The sequence below is a fragment of the Theropithecus gelada genome, chromosome 5 (assembly GCF_003255815.1).
Source record: "Theropithecus gelada isolate Dixy chromosome 5, Tgel_1.0, whole genome shotgun sequence".
Lineage (NCBI taxonomy): Eukaryota > Metazoa > Chordata > Mammalia > Primates > Cercopithecidae > Theropithecus > Theropithecus gelada.
Genome location: NC_037672.1, coordinates 12,492,365 through 12,517,566, shown reverse-complemented (window position 1 = coordinate 12,517,566; position 25,202 = coordinate 12,492,365). Strand labels below are relative to the sequence as shown.

The 25,202-nt window shown below is 38.4% G+C and overlaps 1 protein-coding gene across 1 annotated transcript in view; it reads left to right on the top strand.

Annotated features, from left to right (window-relative positions):
- Nucleotides 1–25,202, top strand: part of BOD1L1 (biorientation of chromosomes in cell division 1 like 1) — a 59,954-nt gene that overhangs the window by 6,629 nt on the left and 28,123 nt on the right. The window contains exons 2-11 of the mRNA XM_025386231.1: nt 712–836; nt 5,876–6,066; nt 6,564–7,178; nt 7,701–7,850; nt 10,268–10,434; nt 12,285–12,396; nt 13,025–13,163; nt 14,500–14,572; nt 16,916–23,051; nt 24,806–24,870. Of these exons, the coding sequence (XP_025242016.1) occupies nt 712–836; nt 5,876–6,066; nt 6,564–7,178; nt 7,701–7,850; nt 10,268–10,434; nt 12,285–12,396; nt 13,025–13,163; nt 14,500–14,572; nt 16,916–23,051; nt 24,806–24,870 (7,773 nt within the window). The remainder of the gene's footprint in view (nt 1–711; nt 837–5,875; nt 6,067–6,563; nt 7,179–7,700; nt 7,851–10,267; nt 10,435–12,284; nt 12,397–13,024; nt 13,164–14,499; nt 14,573–16,915; nt 23,052–24,805; nt 24,871–25,202) is intronic.

Below are 25,202 nucleotides of genomic sequence, written 5' to 3'. Positions count from 1 at the left end.
CCTCACTGTAGTTATTGCATGCTTTCCTAAAAGTATTTTGTGTCTGTTTACTCTTGCGCTGTAGGATGATTAACCATCAAAAAGCTTAGCTGTTTTATCACTCTGCCCATATGTGCAGTGGGCTCCCATTCTCTACCCCATAATTCCAAACTTCTTGTACAAGTACCCAAAGCCTTTTAGCACCTGGCCCCAAGCTCTCTGTCTTAACCTCATTTCTCTGCTTTTTGTATTCTCTTCTGTAGCCAAATTGGACCACCGATTTGGGGGCTCACTAAATGCTCCTGGCCTCCAGTTCTCTCATCCACTTGCTCTTTGTTTACATTGACTGTATGAGCAAAGCCAGCCATTCCCATTCCCAGCTACCTTGTGCAATTGATTTTTCCAGCTCAAATGGCACATTTTTAATGAAGCATGCTTCCTCAGATCTTCTTTTTTTACTCCAAATCATCTAATAATAACACTTGTTTGTGTCTTATTTTCCAGTCCTCTGTCTATAAATAAGAGGTGTATCCTTCTTCTTTATATTCCTCATATCTCCAAACACCTTGTCTTACACAAAATCAGTAGTATATGAATGAGTGTAAGTTATCTTGAAGCAGAATTGTCAGAAACTGTGAAACTTTGTTATCCCATGGTAAAAATAATTTTCTGAGAGGTGAATATTGATACTGTATAACATTGAAGATTTAACCTTCGTTTTTTTCTCTCTAGCCTGCCTATCAGAATCTGAGACAGCGTGTTGACAACTTTGTTGCAAATCACTTGGCAACTCACACATGGAGTCCCCATCTCAATAAGAACCAGCTAAGAAACAACATTAGACAACAAGTCCTCAAGTAAGTGTCAGAAATAAGAGTTCTGGGCAGGTTTTAAAATGTCCTAACCTACTTTGCCTGAAAGCGGATAAATTACATACAAGTTTGTTCACCTAATGATGTTGACAATTTTACTTGATTTGGTGTGGCTATTTCCTGTGATGTAGCACATTTTGGATTTGGGTCTAATCACTTCACATTTTCTTATACATTTTAACAGTCTGATTGTTCCTGTAGACCTTTGGAAATATTTGAAAGAAGGAAATAACAATATGACTTTCTAAAAAATCTAGATGTAATATTAACAGATGATATACACAGTTGCCTTCACAACTATTTTCTTGACCCTAAGAGAGCAAGCAGGCTTTATTATTCTTATTTTACAAATAAAGACATTAAAGATTACTGAAATTAAAATATTTTCTCTTGATTTGAGGCCATGTCTTCTTTTAATACAGTGCCCCCATCTTTTGCATTTGACTATGACTTTTAACTGCTACTTATGGATGATATAGCTCCCCACCTCCCCTCAAAGTGTTGGACCTGTCAGAGCCATTTTGAGTGAACATAAGGTAATGAGAATTAGAAGAACTGGAATATTTGGAGCATCCTTAGAAAACTAGATTTACAGTCTTCTACTTTTTTTTTTTTTAAACGAAACAAAACAAAAAAGGGTCTCATTCTGTTCCCCAGGCTGGAATGCGGTGGCGTGATGATAGCTTATTTCTGCCTCAGTCTCCTGGGCTCAAGCAGACCTCTCAACGTCATCATCCTGAGCACCTGCCACCATGCCCAGCTTCTCGTTGTATTTTTTTGTAGAGACGGTGTCTCATTATGTTGCCCAGACTGGTCTCCAACTCAGGCTCAAGGGATCTTCTCTCCTTGGCTTCTAAAAGTGCTGGGATTCCAGGCATGGGCCACCTCGCCTGGCCACTACTTGTTCTTGAATGTAAATATTTGCAAAGACAAGAAAGCCTTCTACCCCTGCTGTACCCCTCAAAAAAAGGGTGACTAAGTTATTTAGAGAGCATCCAGTCTCCCTGACTTGACAAGTATTTATGTTCAAGTACATCTTTGAGAATGAAGTGTAGCTTTTAAACAGTTCAACCAATCTGTTTTATACCTGCCACCTGTTAATTTCCTTTTGTCCCATAGGAACCTCTGGAAAGCCTATCTAGTCTGATAGTTTCAACTAACAGGAAGTCCCACAAATCAAAATTCACAACCTGACTAAAAGACAAACCTATTTAGCCACAGGTAATACTAGAAACCAGGAGCCTAGGGGCTCAGACAGTGTCTCCTTGTGCATAAGAGAAGAGGGAAATTCACAATAGCTTTTTTGTCTACATTTTAAAGGATGTCAGAGAAACCTGTAAAAGAGTCTAGGTGAGATCAAAAGATGCCATTAGAAGGCTACATAATAATACCTGGTAGGAAAAGGTCAAAGCTGTTTCTAGAAAAAGTAGAAACAAAAGAGATCTGTTGGGTGACAGGCCTGCTGCCTGTGTTTCCACAAAGGCCTTCAAAGAGAACAGTGACCAAAGTAACTTAGAACTGGGGGATAAGGGAGTGGAGGTAGGGTAGAGCACCCCTTCACACACACTTATACAGAGCTCTACTGATTACTTTCATTCAATGATTTGCATAGCCACCTCCCTGTTCACAAATGATCGCATTGCTTTAAAAGCATATTTTTTGGGAGTCTGGCATTTTTTTTTTTCATATATTGACACTCAGATTGAAGGCAAACTTCTTAGAATTGCATTATAGCGTACAAAATCTATAAGGTAAGGGAGCAGTCATTCTGTTCTTTTATTTAAGTGACCTAAGTTTTACACATGTGAAAATTAAGTGACATGCGCATCCGTGTGAAGAGACCACCAAACAGGCTTTATGTGAGCAATAAAGCTTTTTAATCACCTGGGTGCAGGCGGGCTGAGTCCGAAAAGGGAGTCAGCGAACGGAGATAAGGGTGTGGCCATTTTATAGGATTTGGGTAGGCAAAGGAAAATTACAGTCAAAGGGGGGTTGTTCTCTGGCGGGCAGGAGTGGAGATTACAAGGTGCTCAGTGGGGGAGCTTTGTGAGCCAGATTGAGCCAGGAAAAGGACTTTCACAAGGTAATGTCATCGCTTAAGGCAAAGACTGGCCATTTTCACTTCTTTTGTGGTGGAATGTCATCAGTTAGGGCGGGGCAGGGCATTTGCACTTCTTTTGTGATTCTTCAGTTACTTCAGGCCATATGGGTGTATACGTGCAAGTCACAGGGGATACAATGGCTTGGCTTGGGCTCCGAGGCCTGACATTAAGCACTTAAAATTACTGCTGTACCAGTAAGACATTGTGATCACAAAATCATGTTTGGTGCGAGGTAAGGAGTTCTTGTGGCTGTGTCAGTGATTAAATGCTGGAGCAATTTGCCTATGAGTAATGAGGAATCTCTTTTTCTGGAGCCATTTTGAAAGAGGGAAGACAGCTGCCTTCTCTTGGATAATTTAGGCGTTGCTTTTCCTGGGACATTTGTAAATTTTCTTCTAGCTGTATTTATTTTTTTAAATGAACTATTTTCATTTAATATCCATTAGTAACATTTTATGATACTGATAATAACATTTTAAAGCTTCCTTAAAAATGTTATTTAGTTGTGTTCACTCTGAAGGTATAGGGGTGGACTAGCCCCTGTAAATAAATATAATTTCAAACAGTTTTTCGTACGTATGCTTTGAGACATACTCACTTGACTCCATTAGGTTGAGCTATCTGCACTTGCCATTTTTGTAAGACAAAAATGGTCTAATATCAGCAATTTCAGATGGTTCAACTTAATAGCTGATCTGCTGACTCAGTAGGAGGGAAAATTTTATTCTACTTAAGCTTTTATTTGTACAACAGAATCTGAAAATCCTAGATAACTGAATAATGATCTTAGCTAAACATAATTTGAAAAGAAGACAAGGAAGTGACTTTAACCAGAAAACTGCCAGCTGTTGGCATTTTGACTTTGCCCTTGACTGAGGGCTGTAGCTTCTCCCCACTTGGGTGAGGCAGTTATGGCCGCTACGTGCAGTGTGATCATTAGTACTGGACTCCATTTTTCTATAAGATACCAGAGCTGACCTCTGTGTGAGAAAGGACTAAAGTAGAAGTGTTTTGTTTGTTTGCAGGACAAGAGGCTAGAACATAGGCAGACAGAAAGAGACTGAAGCAAAAATTTGGGAGTGGATTGTTTTAATTTTTTTTTTTTTTGTACTTTTTTTTCTTTTTCTTTTTCTTTTTGAGACAGAGTCTCGCTCTGTTGCCAGGGTGGAGTGCAGTGGTGCCATCTCGACTCACTGCAATCTCTGCCTTCTGGGTTCCAGCGATTCTCCTGCCTCAGCCTCCCAAGTAGCTGGGATTGCAGGCACAGCCAGCTAATTTTTGTATTTTTAGTAGAGATGGGGTTTCACCATGTTGGCCAGAATGGGTCTGGATCTCCTGACCTTGTGATCTGCCCACCTTGGCCTCCCAGAGTGCTGGGATTACAGGCATGAGCCACCATGCCCGGCCCTTTTTGTACCTTTTTACTTGTACCCTAAAACCTTTTTTAAGATTACTTTTTCTTATTTCTTTTCTACCTACTACATTTTAAATACACCTCTAAGATGTAACAATGTTTGCAAGATTTGCATTTTTTTTTAATCTTAGAACTTTAAAAAGCAGGTAACCTACTTTGTGCCGAATTGGCTCAATTTTTCTCTGGCCCACATAAGTAGAATTATAGTTTCACAAGGCGACAAGGTGCCTCCAGAAATGAAAAACTAATCCATCCTGCACTCCAGATGGAACTGCACTCAAAAATAGCATTTGTAAAGTGTAAGGAAAGATGGCTCCTCATCCATTCCATAGAGAGAAATTGAGGCTTAGAAGCTAGAAATGACTAGCACTTTGATCTTCCAGCCCTATCCCGGGTACCTTGACTTGTCCACTTCTTTTTAGGAAGATAATATTTAAGTGTGTTTCTTAAAATAAATTCATGTTCTCTTATTTTACTGAGATGCCTTTGTGCAGAAGCACATTTCATAGATAGTTGTCCTCATCTCTCTTTTGTCTCTTGTATATGATATTTCTTTAATTCCATGTACCTTTCTTCCCCTTCTCTTCTGTAGAAATCAAGACTTGGCTCAAATGTCTTCTCCTTTATGAAGCACTCTTAAATTATCTTGGACATATCTAATAATTTCTTATTCCTCTAATAAGCAAATAATTTCTTATTCCTCTCTTTTCCTATAGTACATGATGTGTACTAGTGCCTGTCATCTCATGTCTTAATTGTGTATACATCCCCATCCAGAACAGGGACCAGGTCAGTTTGTAGCTGTCAGTGGCCAGCATAGTACCTGTTATATAGAAGACACTTATAATTGTTGAATGAATGAATCATCCAGTTTTTATAGCAGGAAGATAATAGAAAGCCAGAAGTCTTGTTTCTCCAAATATTTTCTCTAAAGTTTCCCTTCTTTTATTTTGTAATTTGATGAAATTATATTTTGTGTGTGTGTTGTTTGTTGTTTTTCTGGGGACTCTAATGCTTATAAAAAGCTTACATTTTTTTCTGTTAAAAAAAAAGTTATGGAGACCATAGGTTTGTTTTATCCCCAGAACTCAACTTTTTAATGAGCTTATTCCTATATGCCATGAGCAGAGCAGGGGTGAGATAAGCATCACTTCTATACTGGACCCTAGGTAGTGTACTGTGTCTAGTTCTAAGGGTGTTTTGTTTTGTCTGTTTCAGTATTTGCACTAGTGAAACAGTAGTAGAAAAGTTTACAGACTTTTATAGTATGGTATATCTAAAGCTAGTATAGCATGAAACTTAGTTTCCATTGTCTATCTATATCCAAGAAAATGGATTGGGACAATTTAAGTTGGATGGATGGATGGATGGATGGATGGATGGATAGATAGATGATAGATAGATAGATAGATGGATAGATAGATAGATAGATAGAGTGTTATTTTAAAGTAATTAATGCAAATAATATATTATTTTTTCACGTTTCCATAATTTATCTTGTGTTTCAGATCAGGAATGTTGGAGTCTGGTATTGACCGAATTATTTCTCAGGTTGTGGATCCAAAGATCAACCACACATTCAGACCTCAGGTGGAGAAAGCTGTGCATGAGTTTTTGGCCACGCTGAATCACAAAGAGGAAGCAAGTGGCAACACAGCTCCCGATGATGAGAAACCAGACTCTTCCCTTATTACACAAGGTGCTTTGCTTTTACTCTTGGTCAGTTCCGTTGTTTTTCTTCTTGAACTGAATATCAAGTTAGGGAGACTTGGCTCTTTAACACATTTTTTAATTTGGCTATTCCAGTGAAATTGTACTTACTTTAAATATCTCCTAAGTTCCTCAATTGTCATAACATTTCATTTTTTAGATTAATAAAAATAATAAGCATATTATTAATGGGGTGTGTGAGTATGATAATAGAAGGAATAACTAAAATAATTAGAGAATATAGTCTTTTTCTAGGAGGTAGACAATGCCTCAGATTTGCATGGTGCTCTTCCTAAGATAATATATTAGAGAGAGAGATAATTCAGAATATGGTATATACTAGTACTGGTACCTGAAAGTCTGAAAGAATATACAGATGGTCTGCACAGCATATGCATCGTATATGACAGTGGTATGTGGTATTGATTTAGCAGAGGTATCTTCCTTCTGATTAAATGTATTCTAAAACTTCTCTTTTTCTTTAAGGTGTTCCTGCTCCTGGGCCCAGTGCTAATGTAGCCAATGATGCCATGTCGATACTGGAAACCATCACTTCTCTTAACCAAGAAGCCAGTGCTGCTAGGGCTTCAACAGAAACATCAAATGCCAAGACCAGTGAGAGGGCATCAAAAAAACTTCCATCTCAGCCAACCACTGATACTGGTACTGACAAAGAAAGAACTTCAGAGGACATGGCTGATAAAGAAAAATCTACAGCTGACTCTGGAGGTGAAGGACTGGAAGCAGCCCCAAAGTCTGAAGAATTTAGCGACCTTCCCTGTCCAGTTGAAGAAATTAAAAATTACACAAAAGAGCATAATAATTTAATTCTGCTAAATAAGGATGTTCAACAGGAAAGCAGTGAGCAAAAAAATAAATCAACAGACAAAGGTGAAAAGAAGCCAGACAGCAATGAAAAAGGAGAAAGAAAGAAAGAAAAGAAGGAAAAGACTGAAAAGAAATTTGATCACTCAAAAAAGAGTGAAGATACACAGAAAGTTAAAGATGAAAAACAAGCAAAAGAAAAAGAAGTAGAGAGTTTAAAACTTCCTTCAGACAAGAACAGTAATAAAGCTAAAACTGTTGAAGGGACAAAAGAAGGTATATAAAAACTTACAAACATCTACAAAGTTTAAAGAACAGTATTTTGGGATCAGGGAAGTATCAAATTTGCCTTCATATTTTAATAAGTTTAATACTTTTGGAAACTTAAATCCCCTTTGCTTAAGAAAAAAACAAATATTTGTATTTTTGTATACTAATATATCTGTTCACAGAGTAAATTAACAGAAATTATGAATTTATAATTTGTCTTATAATTTATTCACATACATTATTTTAAGCAACTTAATTCATAGTTGGATATCCTAATCTTTATTAGGTAGTAAATACTTCAGTTACTTAAAATTCATTTTTTTATTATATCATACATTGTAAATTAATAGCTCAGTTATTTTCACAGAAGTCTACTTTGCCTTTGTATTTTCTGTAAACCGCTCTGCCTTGTTTGATAGTTTGACACGTATTTAAAGCAGAAAATTTTAAATGTAATTTAGTAATTGAGCTCTGAATATGTTCTTATAACGAGATGATTTTTTTTTCTGTTTTATTTTCCTCTTGAAGATTTATCTTTGATAGATTCTGATGTGGATGGACTTACAGACATCACAGTTAGCTCTGTTCATACCAGTGACCTTTCATCTTTTGAAGAAGATACTGAAGAGGAAGTTGTAATGTCTGATAGCATGGAAGAAGGAGAGATTACGTCAGATGGTAAAGCATTTTACATAATAATGCCTCTGAAGCATCCTGTCAAGCATTATTTGTATATTCTAACGGCTATATCCTGAAAAACTGTGTGGTATAATAGCAAGAGCATGGGATTTTGTAGTTGGAAGATTTGTTTCTGAGTCCCAGCTCCAAAGTTGTCTGTCTGGGCAAGCTTGGTAAGTTACTAAATCTCAACAACCTTTGGTTCTTCATTCTTTAACTCTATCCCCTAGTATGATTATTAACTTAAAATGTAGAGGAGATAAATATATGAAGATGCTTTTTATTTGTGTGTGTCACATTTGGGGGCAGCATAGTCCACAACACTGCCCTCAATTAATGGCACCAGTTGCAATGCAAGTTCAGGGTTCCCCAAGACCACCTTTAGATTTGATAATTTGCTAAAAGGGCTCACAGAACTTACTGAAAGGTGGTATACTCACAGCTATGGTTGTTTACAGTTAAGGTACTCAGATTAAAATCAGCCAAGGGAAGAGGCACATAGGGCAGAGTCCAGGAAAGTTTCAAACTTCCAATTGTTCTCCCTTGAATTACTTCCTCTGCATTGATGTCTGACGACATATGCAGAATATTGCCAATCAGGGAAGTTCACCAGAGCCTTGGGATCCAAAGTTCTCACCAAGACTCTAGCATGTAGTCAGAGTTGGCTGCCCACATGGCTGATCTGAGTCTCTAACCCCTCTAGAGGTCAAACTCATACTCCATGACCCACCACTCCAACCCTAAATCACATTGTTAGACTGTTTAGCTTGACTCAAGAGCCTTTGCACTCTGAAACACTCCAGTCAGGCCTAGCGTTCCAGAGGCTTAGAGATTACCTCCCAGAAGCTAATGGTAAAGGCCAGACCTCTCTGGGCAAGGCTGAATTCTTTGTAATAGTTTGTTTTTCAGAAAACCCCTCCTGAGCACTTACTATCTTCCAGGCACTGTGCTAAGGACGTTCGTGTAATAACTCCTGTAGTCCTCAGAACAACCCCAGGAAGTAGGTATAGGCAAGGAGACAAAGTCAGAGAGACCATGTCTTGTCCAGTCATGTAGCTAGTGAGCACTAGTGCAGATTTCAAACCTGAGTCTGTGCTTCTTACCGATATCTTATGCTGCTCTTACCACCTGATTAAATTCTGTTTAGGAGTAATAAAAATACTGAGTTTTATTTGCAATTGCCTGTAGAGAACATCTTATAAATTTGTTGCTAGCTTTCAGATAGGCTACCTAGAGAGAAAATCATAGAGGAGAAAAAGTATAAGCTTGTAACACCATAGATGAATGTGTCAGTCCCTCCCATTTTTTTTCCTTCAATTTCACAAACTAAAAAAAGCAGCAGCAGCACTTCCTAATTGTCATATGTGTCCTCATGAGGTCAGCTCTGTGTTACCTGTGTAGGAAGAGTGCTCCCTATCCTGTGAACACTCCACTTTCTCTACCCTAACTAAAATTAATTCTTGATGCCTTTTTGGGTCTTCTTAAGTTTTTTCCTGGTAAGACTAGATTTTATATGTATGGAATTTTAAAAGTAAGAAGATGGCTATTTTAAGAGTACATGGTAGGAAATGAAAACCTTGTTTACCTTTTTTTTCTTCTTCCTGTGTCAAAGCAAAACAGATTACCTTCCAGTTATTGATCCAGTTATTGATTCAATCCAGTTATTGATTCCCGCCTCTTCCCTAAATGAGAAATTCAGAGGTGGTCATTAAAATCTCAAGTTTACTTTAAAGTACAGCTTCCAGTGGATTTGTTGAACTTAACAATGGTAAAGCATAAATATCAAGTCCAGTGAAAAATAAGAATTGTTTGTCCAGAGAACACTGAGGCACAGATGGAGGCTTTTAGGCTGAGATAGCTCCAGTGCCTTGGGTTCCTACAAAGGCAAACTGAAGCTCAGTCTAAATAGTAAAACAGAGATTAAACGTAGCTCGATCAGAAACCTCCAATTAACTTCTAACTAGGGACTTTCCACCAGATCATAGTCACATAAGGCACATACCTAGCTGTAGCCAATCCAGTCATGTATTTCGTCTGCTTTTGTGTTCAGCCTGTAAAAGCCCACTGCTTGTGTTGCCGAAGCAGAGCTCTCAGAACCTCTCCTCGTTCTGACGCCTGATTCATGAATCATTCTTTGCTCCAAAAAACTCTGTTAAATTTAATTTGTCTGAAATTTTCCTTTTAACAGCATAAATAACTATAATGTCTAATTTTTCTTTGTCTTATTTATGTGTGAGAAGCTGATAAGAAATAAAAATATGAATTATAGCCTTTAAAAGTCAATTTCTGAAATTTTCACATCCTAATATTTCCCCTTTTGGACCTCCAATTGATCTTGCCTTTGCTGCTTGTACAGCATAATGTTGATTTTATGCTAATTCACAGACATACTCCTCTTTCTATTAACTTTCTTACAGATGAAGAGAAGAACAAACAGAATAAAACAAAAACTCAAACTAGTGATTCTAGTGAAGGAAAAACAAAAAGTGTACGGCATGCGTATGTCCACAAACCGTATCTTTACTCAAAGTACTATAGTGATTCTGATGATGAGCTTACTGTAGAACAACGACGACAGTCCATTGTAAGTCCACTTTGTTCTGTTATTTTAACCTACTACATCAAGTTAACAAACTTAAATAGTCTATCTGCAAGGTACTGGTGTGCATATGAAGCAGAGACATACAGGATTTGCCTGTAGGAACCTTGTCATTTAACTAGGTAGAGTAGATGTAAACATGTGACAGAGATGTTTGTGTCATCATTACTAATACAAGCGAATATCCCTTATCCGAAATGGGTGGGACCAGAGGTGTTGCAAATTTTGGAATTTTTCACAATTTGGAATATTTGCATATACATAGTGAGAAATCTTAGGGATGGAACCCAAGTCTAAACATAAAATTCATTTGTGTATCTTATATACCTATGCACATAGCCTGCCAATTATTCTATACAATGTTTTTCATAATTTGGTGCATGAAACAAAGTTTTGACTACAGTTTGACTGCCACCTGTCACATGAAGTCAGGTGTGGAATTTTCTTTTTTTTTTTTTTTTTTTTTGAGACAGAGTCTCGCTCTGTCGCCCAGGCTGGAGTGCAGTGGCCAGATCTCAGCTCACTGCAAGCTCTGCCTCCCGGGTTCACGCCATTCTCCTGCCTCAGCCTCCCGAGTAGCTGGGACTACAGGCGCCCGCCACCTCGCCCGGCTAGTTTTTTGTATTTTTTTTTTAGTAGAGACGGGGTTTCACCGTGTTAGCCAGGATGGTCTCGATCTCCTGACCTCGTGATCCACCCGTCTCGGCCTCCCAAAGTGCTGGGATTACAGGCTTGAGCCACCGCGCCCGGCTAGGTGTGGAATTTTCAACTTGCGACAGCATGTCAGTGCTAAAGAGTTCACATTTTCAGATGATGGTTGCTCAACCTATAGTAGTGAAACTGGCAACAACCTAAATGCTTCACAGTATGGAAATGTTTAAACCAAGTGTAGATCCAATCCTGCAAGGATATGGTATGCAGCTGTTAACATGCTATTGAGATGGAAATGCTATTCACTTATTTCTTGGATTCGAAAATATTTCTAATTATAAAATGTACCACTGAATTAATAACTGCTTTTTAAAGAAAATTACTACCTTATTGTTATATATGTATGTTAGTTTTAAGATAGCTTACAATTTTAGAAACATTAAAGTATGAAAAGTTGTAAAATGTGAAAAGTTCAGAATCAGGAAATATTGTTACATAGGAAAATGATTTGAAGAAACTGCCCCAAAATGCTAGTGGTGATCAGCTTTGCCTTCAGGCTTATCTCTTGAAAAGGTTACTTGGTTAGAAGTTATGCACCTGCTTAGGATTTTTGGCACTCCGGGCCAGAAAAGAGTAGTGGGAATAGCACAATGATTGTGAATTCTTCCTGCTGTAAAAGACAACAGCTGCAAGTTCCAAGTCCCTTGGGTCCCAAGCGTATAACCATCAAGTCATATATGTTGTAGAACTAGCCTATCACTTGAATTTTTATTTCAACTGTTTTCTATAATAGTTGGAAAGTTATAAACACCTACCTATATATACTTAATGTTCATAGATATTTTCACAGCTGTCTTTTTAATTGAAACAACCAGCTTATTTAATCACTTTTTCCCAAAATAATACCTTTCCCATTCTTTAAACTAATGGCATTCTGAAAGAGTAATGGCAAATTTTCATAACTGTTTATTTTATTCTGGTAACTTTCAGATTGAAACATACACATATGTATGTATACACATACAGATAAATGTGTGTATATATATGTAGTGTATGTGCATTTTTTCAGAGTCCATTAATTTGTAAGAACATCTGAAGGGTAAACTAAAATTTTTTAAAAATACAGTTTTTCAGTGTGTTTCTGCCTTTGCCTAATAATCTGTTAGGATATTTTGTGGTTTTAGGCCAAAGAAAAAGAAGAGAGGCTTTTAAGAAGGCAAATTAATAGAGAGAAACTTGAAGAAAAACGAAAACAGAAAGCAGAAAAGACAAAGTCTTCAAAAACCAAGAGTCAAGGTATACATGTTAACTTTTAATATTTTAAACTATCTTATATATTTCATTATTTTCCAGGTACTCTTATGTTACTGATGAGACATGGATATAAAATAAAAGGATCTATTCTCAAATGTGGAAGATTTCCTTGGGTTTTAATCTCATATGTTTATTCATTTTTCTTTTTTATTATATTGCTAAATCTTAATTAAACATTTTATCAGATACCAGCTTACGCAACTCGTTTGTTAGCGGTTTATTTTTCTGTAATGATTTGATTATCACTGGAAAGTAGATTGTTAACAATGAGTTATCAACCCTTGCTGGTGATTAATGAAATTAATCTATGCTTATGTTAACTAAAATGTCAAACATTTACCTGTAATATTGCATTGAACAAAATTGTATTCCCTCTGGGCACTAATCCTATGTAATATATGAATTCACACATACATACACTTATGTGATCATTTGAAATAGGAAAGATAAGACTTCTTCATCCAAAATATTATGTCTGTTCCAGCACAGCTTAAGAATATTAAAGCCATTTTGGCTTTAACGATGATTAGAAAAATCTTAATGAAAAATTAATATTACACTGTTTATAAAACTTTTCTGAAATACATTTTATTGATTGCTTCTTTTCTAGGCAGGAGTAGTGTGGACTTAGAGGAATCATCAACAAAGAGTTTGGAACCTAAAGCCCCCAGAATTAAAGAAGTCCTTAAAGAACGGAAAGTTTTAGAAAAAAAAGTAGCCTTAAGCAAAAAGAGAAAAAAAGATTCAAGGTACATATTTTATCTGGTCATGTTTCCCTTGTAACACTCCCCTGGGTGCTTTCAGAAGAGAGGCGTTGAAGTGACACTAAAGAGTTGTACTTAGGATGTGTATGTTACTGCATATTTATGAAGGACCTTAGGGTTTCGTATTTAGTATCAAAATGTTAATATCTATAACATTTCTAAGTAGTGTATCTTAATTTTTTTGGGTGTCTCAGATCTTTTTGATAATTTGATGAGAGCTTTAGACCCTCTCCCCTGAAAAATGTACGTGCATAAGCTAACAATTATCCCTAGAGTTTCAGAGTTTATGGATCCTCTAGAAGTTATCTAGAAGTATTCCTCTTGTTGGCGTTCAGTAACCACTTGTTTACAATTATTATTTCCAGTCTTTCCACGCTTTTAGTTTTACCAGTATTCCATGATTTTCCCCCAACCCAGAATCTGAGCCACATTCCTTGTTAACACTGCATTATCATGGTTAACTTTTTAAGAATTAGAAAGCTAAAGAGACTCTTGAGGATAGCTATGAAGTCTTGTGAGCCATGGCTGCAATTTGTTTATTCCATCAAGTTGCATTTATGTAAATTTATCACAGACTTCAAGATAACTGATTTGATAATTTACAGAACTTGGAAGAGTAGTAAGCTCTCAAATTTCTTACTGTTATTGCATCTCATCCTTATTGAGCTGAATAAATAAGACTTCCCTCTTTACTCAAAAGATAGTAATTTTGAAGTGTAATTATAGCCCATAAAACATTCATCTTTAAGCAACAAATTAGGAATTTTTGTTTCGGCTGCACTTTCCTTTAGCACCAAGAACTGTGCATGCCATATTTGGGATTGTGCTCTCCTTTGTTGACCAATAATTGATAGGATTTAAATTGAAATGTAACAAGTCTCCATTTATCGATTAAGTGTATAAATTATAGTAAACGGCTGGGCGCTGTGGCTCACGCCTTTAATCCCAGCACTTTGGGAGGCAGGGGTGGGTGGATCACATGAGGTCAGGAGTTTGAGACCAGCCTGACCAACATGGTGAAACTCTGTCTGTACTAAAAATACAAAATTAGCCAGGCATTGTGGTGCATGCCTGTAATCCCAGCTACTTGGAAGGCTGAGGCAGGAGAATTACTTGAACTCAGGAGCGGAGATTGCAGCGAGCCAAGATTGCGCGATTGCACTCCAGCCTGGGCAACAAGAGCAAGACTCCACCTTAAAAATTAATAATAATAAAATAAGATAAATAAAAATTATAGTAAAGGAAAGCTTTTTATTGTTTTCAACCTTCCTGAAAAATTTTCACATTTGATCCATGCTTTATATTTGACTTTCACCCTTAGGAATGTTGAAGAGAACTCCAAAAAGAAACAGCAATCTGAAGAAGATTCCAAAGAAACCTTTAAAACAAGTGAGGTATGTCTTAATAAAACCTCATTTCAAATGCTGTTTTGTTAGATATTGGCTGTTTATTCCTTTGGAATAAAACTTAGCATGTCATTTGACTTTTTTCAAGTTAAATAAAAAGTCACTTACATTCAGCATTTTTGAAACCCCATTTTGTTATGTCCCAAATTGCCCATTTTGTTGAGTTGATTTATATATTTGTCTTTTATCTAGGTAATAGCTACTTTTCTTCTCTTTTCCCATTTCTTATAATTGCAATAACAAAAATGCCAGTAATGACAAAAAAAGAAAAAGGGAGGCTAAAATTAAAATCTAAAATCCCCCCACTATAACAAATTATCCTTTTTATTCCCTTTAATTCCTTATCCACAGGTCCACATAATTTTTTAGAGTACAAGTAATCTGGCAAACTGTTTTTAACATTTTACTCATTTCATGTCACCTTCTAGGCTTCCTAATTATTTAATGATTGTGTAGTGTTACATTTAATGTAGATACCATAATTTATTTAAGTATGTCCTTATATTTTAGCGCTTAGGTTGTTTCCAAGGTTTGATCATTTTGAGCAGTAAAAGCAATGTACAATGTTTTCTTCCCCCTTTCAGGATTATTTTCGTGGGACAAACTTTTGCTTGCAAAATTATTATTTACAAAGCCACATTATCTATAGTTCTGTAGCTAAAATATCTTATTATTTCCAGAGGGAAAAAGCAATAGTTTAGTGATTATTTGTTTATCATCAGCACACATAAATTTATTTACTCAGAAATTAAAGGCGTATTTAGAAATATATAGTGTTGGTTTAATGACATATTTTTAAAGATTTAACTTTGTGATAATTCTCTATAAAAAATTATCTCATAAGATTGTATTCACATTGTTTAGAATTAGTTTTTTATTGTGAAGTTAGGTTGCACAAACTCCTGTTAGTCCTTTGAGTAATTTAATTTTAAGCTATTTAATAAGGTCTTGTTATGACCTGGACCCTATTATTAGTATATTAATCTTTGTGTTGACATTTAAGGAGATGCAGTGTTAAACTGACCTAGAGGCACAAAGGTCTGTCTAAGAACTTTGGCCCATTATTTGCATAAGAATAATTATAGCAAGTAGTCAGTGGGTCTTTATTGAAGTAGATTTAGTCAACATCCCCTCATTAATATTAATCACCTACTTAGGGCCAAACCACAGGGCCAGGAGGAAGGTTTAGATGCTCTTGTCTCAGTATCTTTTTTGAATACATAAACATATGCATATGTTATATATGATATGATTACTATGAGTTATTGCATACATTTGAAGCTTCGTGTATAGAATGTTGTACAAGTAGCCTAAATTCATGAGGTTTCCATACATATTTCAGGTTTCTAAATCAAACTATAGGAAATCTATATTTCAGTGTATTTCAATTTTAAATTGCCTTCATGTATTATGTTTTTGACTGTAAAGGACATTGGACTGTCATTTATTTAGCTTGTATTTATTATTGAGTACTGAGCATTAGTGAGCTCTAGTGATTCAGAATTGAAGAATTCATAGACAAATCAGTGCCTGTGGTATACTGGAAGGAGTACTAGACATGGAATGAAATAATCTAAACTCATTTCTTTTTTTTTTTTTTTTTTTTTTTTTTTTTTTTGAGAGGGGGTCTCTCTCTTTCGCCCAGGCTGGAGTGCAGTGGCCGGATCTCAGCTCACTGCAAGCTCCGCCTCCCGGGTTTACGCCATTCTCCTGCCTCAGCCTCCCGAGTAGCTGGGACTACAGGCGCCCGCCACCTCGCCCGGCTAAGTTTTTGTATTTTTTAGTAGAGACGGGGTTTCACCGTGTCAGCCAGGATGGTCTCGATCTCCTGACCTCGTGATCCGCCCGTCTCGGCCTCCCAAAGTGCTGGGATTACAGGCTTGAGCCACCGCGCCCGGCCATCTAAACTCATTTCTAACACACCTACTTGAGGCCTGAGTGTCAAGTTATAGAATTATGCTGAGCTTCAATTTCCTGATGGTTTAATGGCATATTTTTAAGTATTTAACTTTATTTTGTGATAAATCTCTATGAGAAATAATCTCATAAAATTGTGTTCATATTGTTTAGAATTAGTTTTTTTATTGTGAAATGTGGTTGTTGTAAACTCCTGTTAGTTCTTTGAGGAATTTAGCTTTTTAAAATCAAGTTAATAATATCTATTTTTTAAAATCAGGTGAGTTTTTGACACCTACACAGGCTGCTTGCAAGAATTAAGTGAGATGTTACATATGTGACAGCACTCAACATATTAAGTGCACCCAAATGTTACATTTGAATCTAAAAATTGATTTTGGTAGTTCTCATATTTTAATCTTTGTTTTCTTTCAGCATTGTGAAAAGGAAAAAATGTCTTCTTCAAAAGAGCTGAAGCATGTTCATGCAAAAAGTGAACCAAGTAAACCTGCCCGGAGACTTTCAGAGTCTTTGCATGTAGTTGATGAAAACAAAAATGAATCCAGAGTAGAAAGAGAACATAAAAGACGGACATCTACCCCTATTATCATGGAGGGGGCACAGGAAGAGACTGACACAAGAGATGCAAAAAGGCAAGTAGAACGTGCAGAAATTTGCACCGAAGAGCCCCAGAAACAGAAAAGCGTACCTAAAAATGAAAAACATCTAAAGAAAGATGATTCTGAAACACCACATTTGAAAAGCCTACTTAAGAAAGAGGTGAAATCCTCCAAGGAGAAGCCTGAAAGAGAGAAAACTCCATCGGAAGACAAATTGCCTGTGAAACATAAATATAAAGGTGATTGTATGCATAAAACAGGTGATGAGACTGAGCTTCACTCTTCTGAGAAAGGTTTAAAGGTAGAGGAGAATATTCAAAAGCAAAGTCAACAAACAAAGCTTTCTTCAGATGATAAAGCCGAACGAAAAAGTAAACATAGGAATGAAAGGAAATTATCAGTATTAGGCAAAGATGGAAAGCCAGTTTCTGAATATATTATAAAAACAGATGAGAATGTTCGTAAAGAAAACAACAAAAAAGAGAGACGCTTGTCAGCCGAAAAAACTAAGGCAGAGCACAAATCAAGAAGGTCAAGTGATTCTAAAATTCAGAAAGATTCTCTGGGTTCCAAGCAACATGGTATCACATTACAGAGAAGAAGTGAAAGTTATTCGGAAGATAAATGTGATATGGACTCCACTAACATGGATAGTAATTTGAAACCAGAAGAGTTTGTTCACAAGGAGAAACGACGAACAAAGAGCTTGTTAGAAGAGAAACTTACGTTGAAGTCTAAATCAAAAAGTCAAGGCAAACAGTTAAAAGTTGGAGAAACAGAATTACAAGAAGGTGTCACAAAACAGGCAACCATTCCAAAACCAGACAAGGAGAAGAACACTGAAGAAAATGACTCAGAAAAACAGCGAAAGTCTAAAGTTGAAGACAAACCTTTTGAAGAAACTGGTGTTGAACCTGCATTAGAGGCTGCTTCTTCTTCAGCACATAGTACACAGAAGGATTCTAGTCACAGAACCAAGTTACCATTAGCAAAGGAGAAATATAAGAGTGATAAAGACTCCACTTCCACTAGGCTTGAGAGAAAGTTGTCAGATGGCCACAAAAGCAGAAGCTTGAAACATAGTAGTAAAGACATAAAAAAGAAGGAAGAAAATAAGGCAGATGACAAGGATGGTAAAGAAATTGACAGTAATCATGAAAAGGCCAGAGGTAATAGTTCACTCATGGAAAAGAAATTAAGTAGAAGATTGTGTGAAAATCGGAGAGGAAGCTTGTCACAAGAAATGACTAAAGGAGAAGAAAAGCTAGCAGCAAACACTTTGAGCACTCCCAGCGGTTCTTCCCTTCAGAGACCAAAAAAGAGTGGTGATACGACATTGATCCCTGAACAAGAGCCAATGGAAATTGATTTTGAGCCAGGTGTTGAAAATGTGTTTGAAGTATCTAAAACCCAAGACAGCCGCAATAATAATTCTCAGGAAGACATTGACTCTGAAAATATGAAACAAAAAACTTCTGCCACAGTTCTAAAGGACGAATTGAGAACTTGCACAGCAGATTCAAAAACAACAGCTCCAGCTTATAAGCCAGGCCGTGGAACAGGAGTTAATAGTAATTCTGAAAAGCATACCGACCATAGAAGCACCCTGACCAAGAAAATGCATATCCAAAGTGCAGTGTCCAAACTCAACCCTGGGGAGAAAGAACCCATTCATAGAGGAACTAATGAAGTGAATATAGATTCTGAAACTGTTCATAGAATGTTACTGAGTGCCCCATCAGAAAATGATAGGGTACAGAAGAATTTGAAAAACACAGCTGCTGAAGAACATGTTGCTCAAGGAGATGCTGCTCTTGAACATTCCACAAATTTAGACTCCTCTCCATCCTTAAGTTTAGTGACTGTTGTGCCTCTGAGGGAATCTTATGATCCAGATGTAGTTCCTGTGTTTGACAAAAGAACTGTTTTAGAAGGTGGCACAGCCAGCACCTCCCCTGTAGATCACTCTGCTCTCTCTAATCAAAGTCTGACTGTTAGGGAATCAGAAGTCCTTAAGACAAGTGACAGCAAAGAAGGTGGTGAAGGTTTCACAGTAGATACACCAGCAAAAGCAAGCATTGCTAGCAAAAGACACATTCCGGAAGGTCACCAGCCTACTTTATTGGATGGTAAACAAGGAAAGGTAATCATGCCTCTTGCAAGCAAGTTAACGGGCATGATTGTGGAAAATGAGAATGTTACCAAAGAAGGTGGTTTAGTGGACATGGCCAAGAAAGAAAGTGACTTAAATGCAGAGCCCAATTTAAAGCAGACAGTTAAAGCAACAGTAGAGAATGGCAAGAAGGATGGCATTGCTGTTGATCATGTTGTAGGCATGAGTACAGAAAAATATGCTGAACCTGTCAAACTTAAGCATAAAAGAGGCCCAGGTAAAGTGAAAGACATATCAATTGATGTTGAAAGAAGGAATGAAAACAGTGAGGTAGACACCAGTGCTGGAAGTGGCTCTGCACCCTCTGTTTTGCACCAAAGGAATGGACAAACTGAGGATGTGGCAACTGGGCCTGGGAGAGCAGAAAAGACTTCTGTTGCCACTAGTACTGAAGGGAAGGACAAAGATGTCACCTTAAGTCCAGTGAAGGCTGGGCCTGCCACAACTACTTCTTCAGAAACAAGAGAGAGTGAGGTGGCTTTACCCTGCACCAGCATTGAGGCAGATGAAGGCCTCATTATAGGAACACATTCCAGAAATAATCCTCTTCATGTTGGTGCAGAAGCCAGTGAATGCACTGTTTTTGCTGCAGCTGAAGAAGGCGGGGCTGTTGTCACAGAAGGATTTGCTGAAAGTGAAACCTTCCTCACAAGCACTAAGGAAGGGGAAAGTGGGGAATGTGCTGTGGCTGAATCTGAGGACAGAGCAGCAGACCTGCTGGCTGTACATGCAGTTAAAATCGAAGCCAATGTAAATAGCGTTGTGACAGAGGAAAAGGATGATGCTGTAACCAGTGCAGGCTCTGAAGAAAAATGTGATGGTTCTTCAAGTAGAGACTCAGAAATAGTTGAAGGAACTATTACTTTTATTAGTGAAGTTGAAAGTGATGGAGCAGTTACAAGTGCTGGGACAGAAATAAGAGCAGGATCTATAAGCAGTGAAGAGGTGGATGGCTCCCAGGGAAATATGAGAATGGGTCCCAAAAAAGAAACAGAGGGCACTGTGACATGTACAGGAGCAGAAGGCAGAAGTGATAACTTTGTGATCTGCTCAGTAACCAGAGCAGGGCCCCGGGAGGAACGCATGGTTACAGGTGCAGGTGTTGCCCTGGGAGATAATGATGCACCACCAGGAACAAGTGCCAGTCAAGAAGGAGATGGTTCTGTGAATGATGGTACAGAAGGTGAGAGTGCAGTCACCAGCACGGGAATAACAGAAGATGGAGAGGGGCCAGCAAGTTGCACAGGTTCAGAAGATAGCAGTGAAGGTTTTGCTATAAGTTCTGAATCGGAAGAAAATGGAGAGAGTGCGATGGACAGCACAGTAGCCAAAGAAGGCACTAATGTACCATTAGTTGCTGCTGGTCCTTGTGATGATGAAGGCATTGTGACTAGCACAGGCGCAAAAGAGGAAGACGAGGAAGGGGAGGGTGTTGTGACTAGTACTGGAAGAGGAAATGAAATTGGGCATGCTTCAACTTGTACAGGGTTAGGAGAAGAAAGTGAAGGGGTATTGATTTGTGAAAGTGCAGAAGGGGACAGTCAGATTGGTACTGTGGTAGAGCATGTGGAAGCTGAGGCTGGAGCTGCCATCATGAATGCAAATGAAAATAATGTTGACAGCATGAGTGGCACAGAGGAAGAAAATAAAGACACAGATATCTGCTCCAGTGCAAAAGGGATTGTAGAAAGCAGTGTGACCAGTGCAGTCTCAGGAAAGGATGAAGTGACACCAGTTCCAGGAGGTTGTGAGGGTCCTATGACTAGTGCTGCATCTGATCAAAGTGACAGTCAGCTCGAAAAAGTTGAAGATACCACTATTTCCACTGGCCTGGTGGGGGGTAGTTACGATATTCTTATATCTGGTGAAGTCCCAGAATGTGAAGTTGCCCACACATCACCAAGTGAAAAAGAAGATGAGGACATCATCACCTCTGTAGAAAATGAAGAGTGTGATGGTCTCATGGCAACTACAGCCAGTGATGATATTACCAACCAGAATAGCTTAGCTGGGGGTAAGGATCAACGCAAAGGCTTGATGATTTCCACCAGTACCACAAATGATTACACCCCTCAGGTAAGCGCAATTACAGATGTGGAAGGAGGTCACTCAAATGCTCTGAGAACTGAAGAAAACATGGAAGGTACCAGAGTAAACACAGAAGAATTTGAAGCCCCCATGCCCAGTGCAGTCTCAGGAGATAACAGCCAACTCACTGTCAGTAGAAATGAAGAGAAAGATGAGTGTGCCATGATTTCCACAAGCATAGGGGAAGAATTTGAAGTGCCTATCTCCAGTGCAACAACCATCAAGTGTGCTGAAAGTCTCCAGCCACTTGCTGCAGCAGTGGAAGAAAGGGCTACAGGTCCAGTCTTGATAAGCACCGCTGACTTTGAGGGGCCTATGCCCAGTGCATCCCCAGAAGCTGAAAGTCCTCTTGCCTCAACCAGCAAGGAGGAGAAGGATGAATGTGCTCTCATTTCCACTAGCATAGCAGAAGAATGTGAGGCTTCTGTTTCCGGTGTACTCGTTGAAAGTGAAAATGAGCGAGCTGGTACAGTCATGGAAGAAAAAGACGGGAGTGCCATCATCTCCACGAGCTCGGTGGAAGACTGTGAGGGCCCAGTGTCCAGTGCTGTCCCTCAGGAGGAAGGCCACGCCTCAGTCACACCAGCAGAGGAGATGGGTGACACTGCCATGATTTCCACAAGCACCTCTGAAGGGTGTGAAGCAGTCATGATTGGTGCTGTCCTCCAGGATGAAGATCGGCTGACCATCACAAGAGTGGAAGACTTGAGCGATGCTGCCATCATCTCCACCAGCACAGCAGAATGTGTGCCAATTTCTGCCAGCATCGACAGACATGAAGAGAACCAGCTGACTGCAGACAACCCAGAAGGAAATGGTGACCTGTCAGCCACAGAAGTGAGCAAGCACAAGGTCCCCATGCCCAGCCTAATTGCTGAGAATAACTGTTGGTGTCCTGGGCCAGTCAGGGAAGGCAAAGAACCAGGTCCCGTGTTGACCGTGAGCACTGAGGAGGGGCACAACTTGCCATCAGTCCACAAACCCTCTGCAGGGCAAGGCCATCCAAGTGCTGTTTGTGCAGAAAAGGAAGAGAAGTATGGCAAGGAGTGCCCCGAAGTAGGACCATTTGTAGGAAGAGGAGAGCAAGAGAGCACTTCACACCTCATAAATGCAGAAGAGAAGAATGTATTGTTGAACTCCCTTCAGAAAGAAGATAAGAGCCCAGAGACAGGGACAGCAGGGGGCAGTAGCACAGCAAGTTATTCAGCAGGAAGGGGCTTAGAGGGGAATGCTAACTCACCTGCCCACCTGAGAGGACCAGAACAGACGTCTGGGCAGATGGTTAAGGATCCCTCTGTCAGTGTTCACTATTTGGCAGCAGTAAATACCGGTGCTATAAAAGCTGATGACATGCCACCTGTCCAAGGCACAGCGGCTGAGCATTCCTTTCTTCCTCCTGAGCAACAGGGGCCTGAAGACAGCTTGAAAACTGGTACCACCAAATGTATTACTGGCCAAGAATCAAAAATTGCTCCTTCCCACACAATGATCCTTCCAGCTACCTACAGTGTAGCTCTGTTAGCTCCTAAATGTGAGCAGGACTTGACTGTAAGGAGTGATTATAGTGGCAAATGGACTGATCAAGCATCTGCTGAGAAAACAGGAGATGGTAACAGCACAAGGAAATCATTCCCTGAGGAAGGAGATGTAATGGTTACTGTGTCTTCTGAAGAAAATGTGTGTGACATAGGTGAGAATCTGTACCTAATTGCAAATTTTAACATTTTACAAGGATGATTGTACAACAGAGTGCGTTTAGGACAGTCTTCCAAAAGATGGTTTTGGTTCCAGAAAGATGAAATATCTATAAATTTTTTTCTCATATCATAATGTTGCAAAATAACTCATCAAACTTGAAGGTCAAACTTCTCTAAAAGGTACTTGTGTTTAAAAGTTTAAAACCTTTGGCCCATTTCTCATGTGTGGGGAGAGAAAAAGCAGGAGGCTGAGGCATGGGAAGTCCACATGTTATTTACATGACTGCTGCAACTTACTAAACCTCTTTGACCTACAGGTTTCTTGTCAATCAAAAGGAAGAGTACCCTACCACAACCCAATGAAAGCAATATATATCTTTTTTACCACCCTCATTTTACAAATGAGGAAATACGGTCAGAAAATTTAAATAGCGTTGATGGTCCTCGGGTGACTTTTAGAAGAAAAAAAGCTTCCGAGCCTCCATTTCTTGTATAAAATGGGGATAATAAGATGGGATCACAATACAAAGGCAAACATGATTCCAACCCTCATCTGATTAGAGGTTTGCAGTATGTATTTGTTCAGTCTGCTGGTTCCTTTGAATCAAGGGAGCACATTATTCTTTTTAACTGAGCCTATTTTTCAGGTGAAATGAGTTTCTAGTTTAGAATATATTTGAAAGTGAAAGGAAACATTTTTCCCTGCTGATAGATTTTGGACAGTGCTGGTCTGTTAGAAATAGTTAATGACTTTCAAGGATATTATATCAGTCATGCCTTACACCATCCAACTTCAGATACTTTAAGTGGACAGTGACACTTTAAAGCGTGACAATTGCCTAGAATGGTATTAAGCACAGGATGCTGTAAGAACCAAAGGGTCCTTATGCGCTGGACTTGAAGGGGCAGAGGAATTCTTTTCCACTCTGACTGTATAAATTGTAGCATCCTGGACTTTTAACTGAAACAGACCTTAGCCATCAGCTAACCCAGTCTCAGGAAACTGAGGCCAATAGATTTAGTCTTGTTCATTACAGAGACTTAGGAGAGTTTAAGAAATGCTCCAAGGGTTGGAACAAGTAACTTTACAAGTTTCTGTTGAATTTAGCCTAGAGTAAATTGAATGCTTCAGAAGTTTTTATGACTCAATCATTGCTACAATTACTCATCCCTCTTTTTTTCCTGAAGAAGTGAAAATAGAAGGGTTTCTACAGAAGCTTCTACACAATCTACAGAAGGATATAGGAAAGAGGCAAGACCAGAGTAGAATCTCTCCACCTGACAAAATTTTATTTTCTTTTTGTCTACCTCACAGTTTAACTTTGTGTTCAATATTTGTGTTCAATGTGAAGCAAGTAAAGTGAATCTGTTAATAAGTCACCTTTACTGAGAATAGACCTTAGTGACTCAGAATATTTTTAAGGACAAAATTGATGGAGATCGCTGCAGAAAAATACTTGGAAATGAAGATGTCTCCACAGATAATACTTTTGTCATTCTTTCTGGGCAGTTATCTTACTGTGCAAACAAGAATTTCACTCACCCAAAATGAGCAAGTAATCCCTGCCTTTCATCCAGATTCTTTTTATACAACATATTCCTTTTGGTCATTTTCTACTGACAGCAAAATAAACCAGAAAAGGAAGGTGGCACGGCATGTCAGATAACCACATTCCATTACTTTTGACCCCGGATGTATTTTGCAAGCAAATTCTTAAATTGTACTAAATGGCTTGAATTTTATTAGGCAATGAAGAGTCTCCATTGAATGTTTTGGGAGGATTGGAACTGAAAGCCAACTTGAAAATGGAGGTATGGCTTATAATTCAGCTGTGCTGAACTGTAAGTGATTAAATACTGTTTCATCACATATACACATATTTATACTTATGTGATATATAGCTCCTGTTCTCATTGTACTTATGACACTTAGTTGTGTTATTGTCATATCCTGTGGGGGAGAAAGTTAAGAACCTCAGTAATCTTAGTAAATAGTGCCATCATCAGTTCCATTTACTCAAGCCAGAAACACAAGAGTCACCGTAGGTTTCTCCGTCATCCCACATTTGATTTATCGCCATTTCTTACAGGTTCCATTTCCAAAATATAACATGAGTCCATCTATTTCTGTTTCTACAGTCACC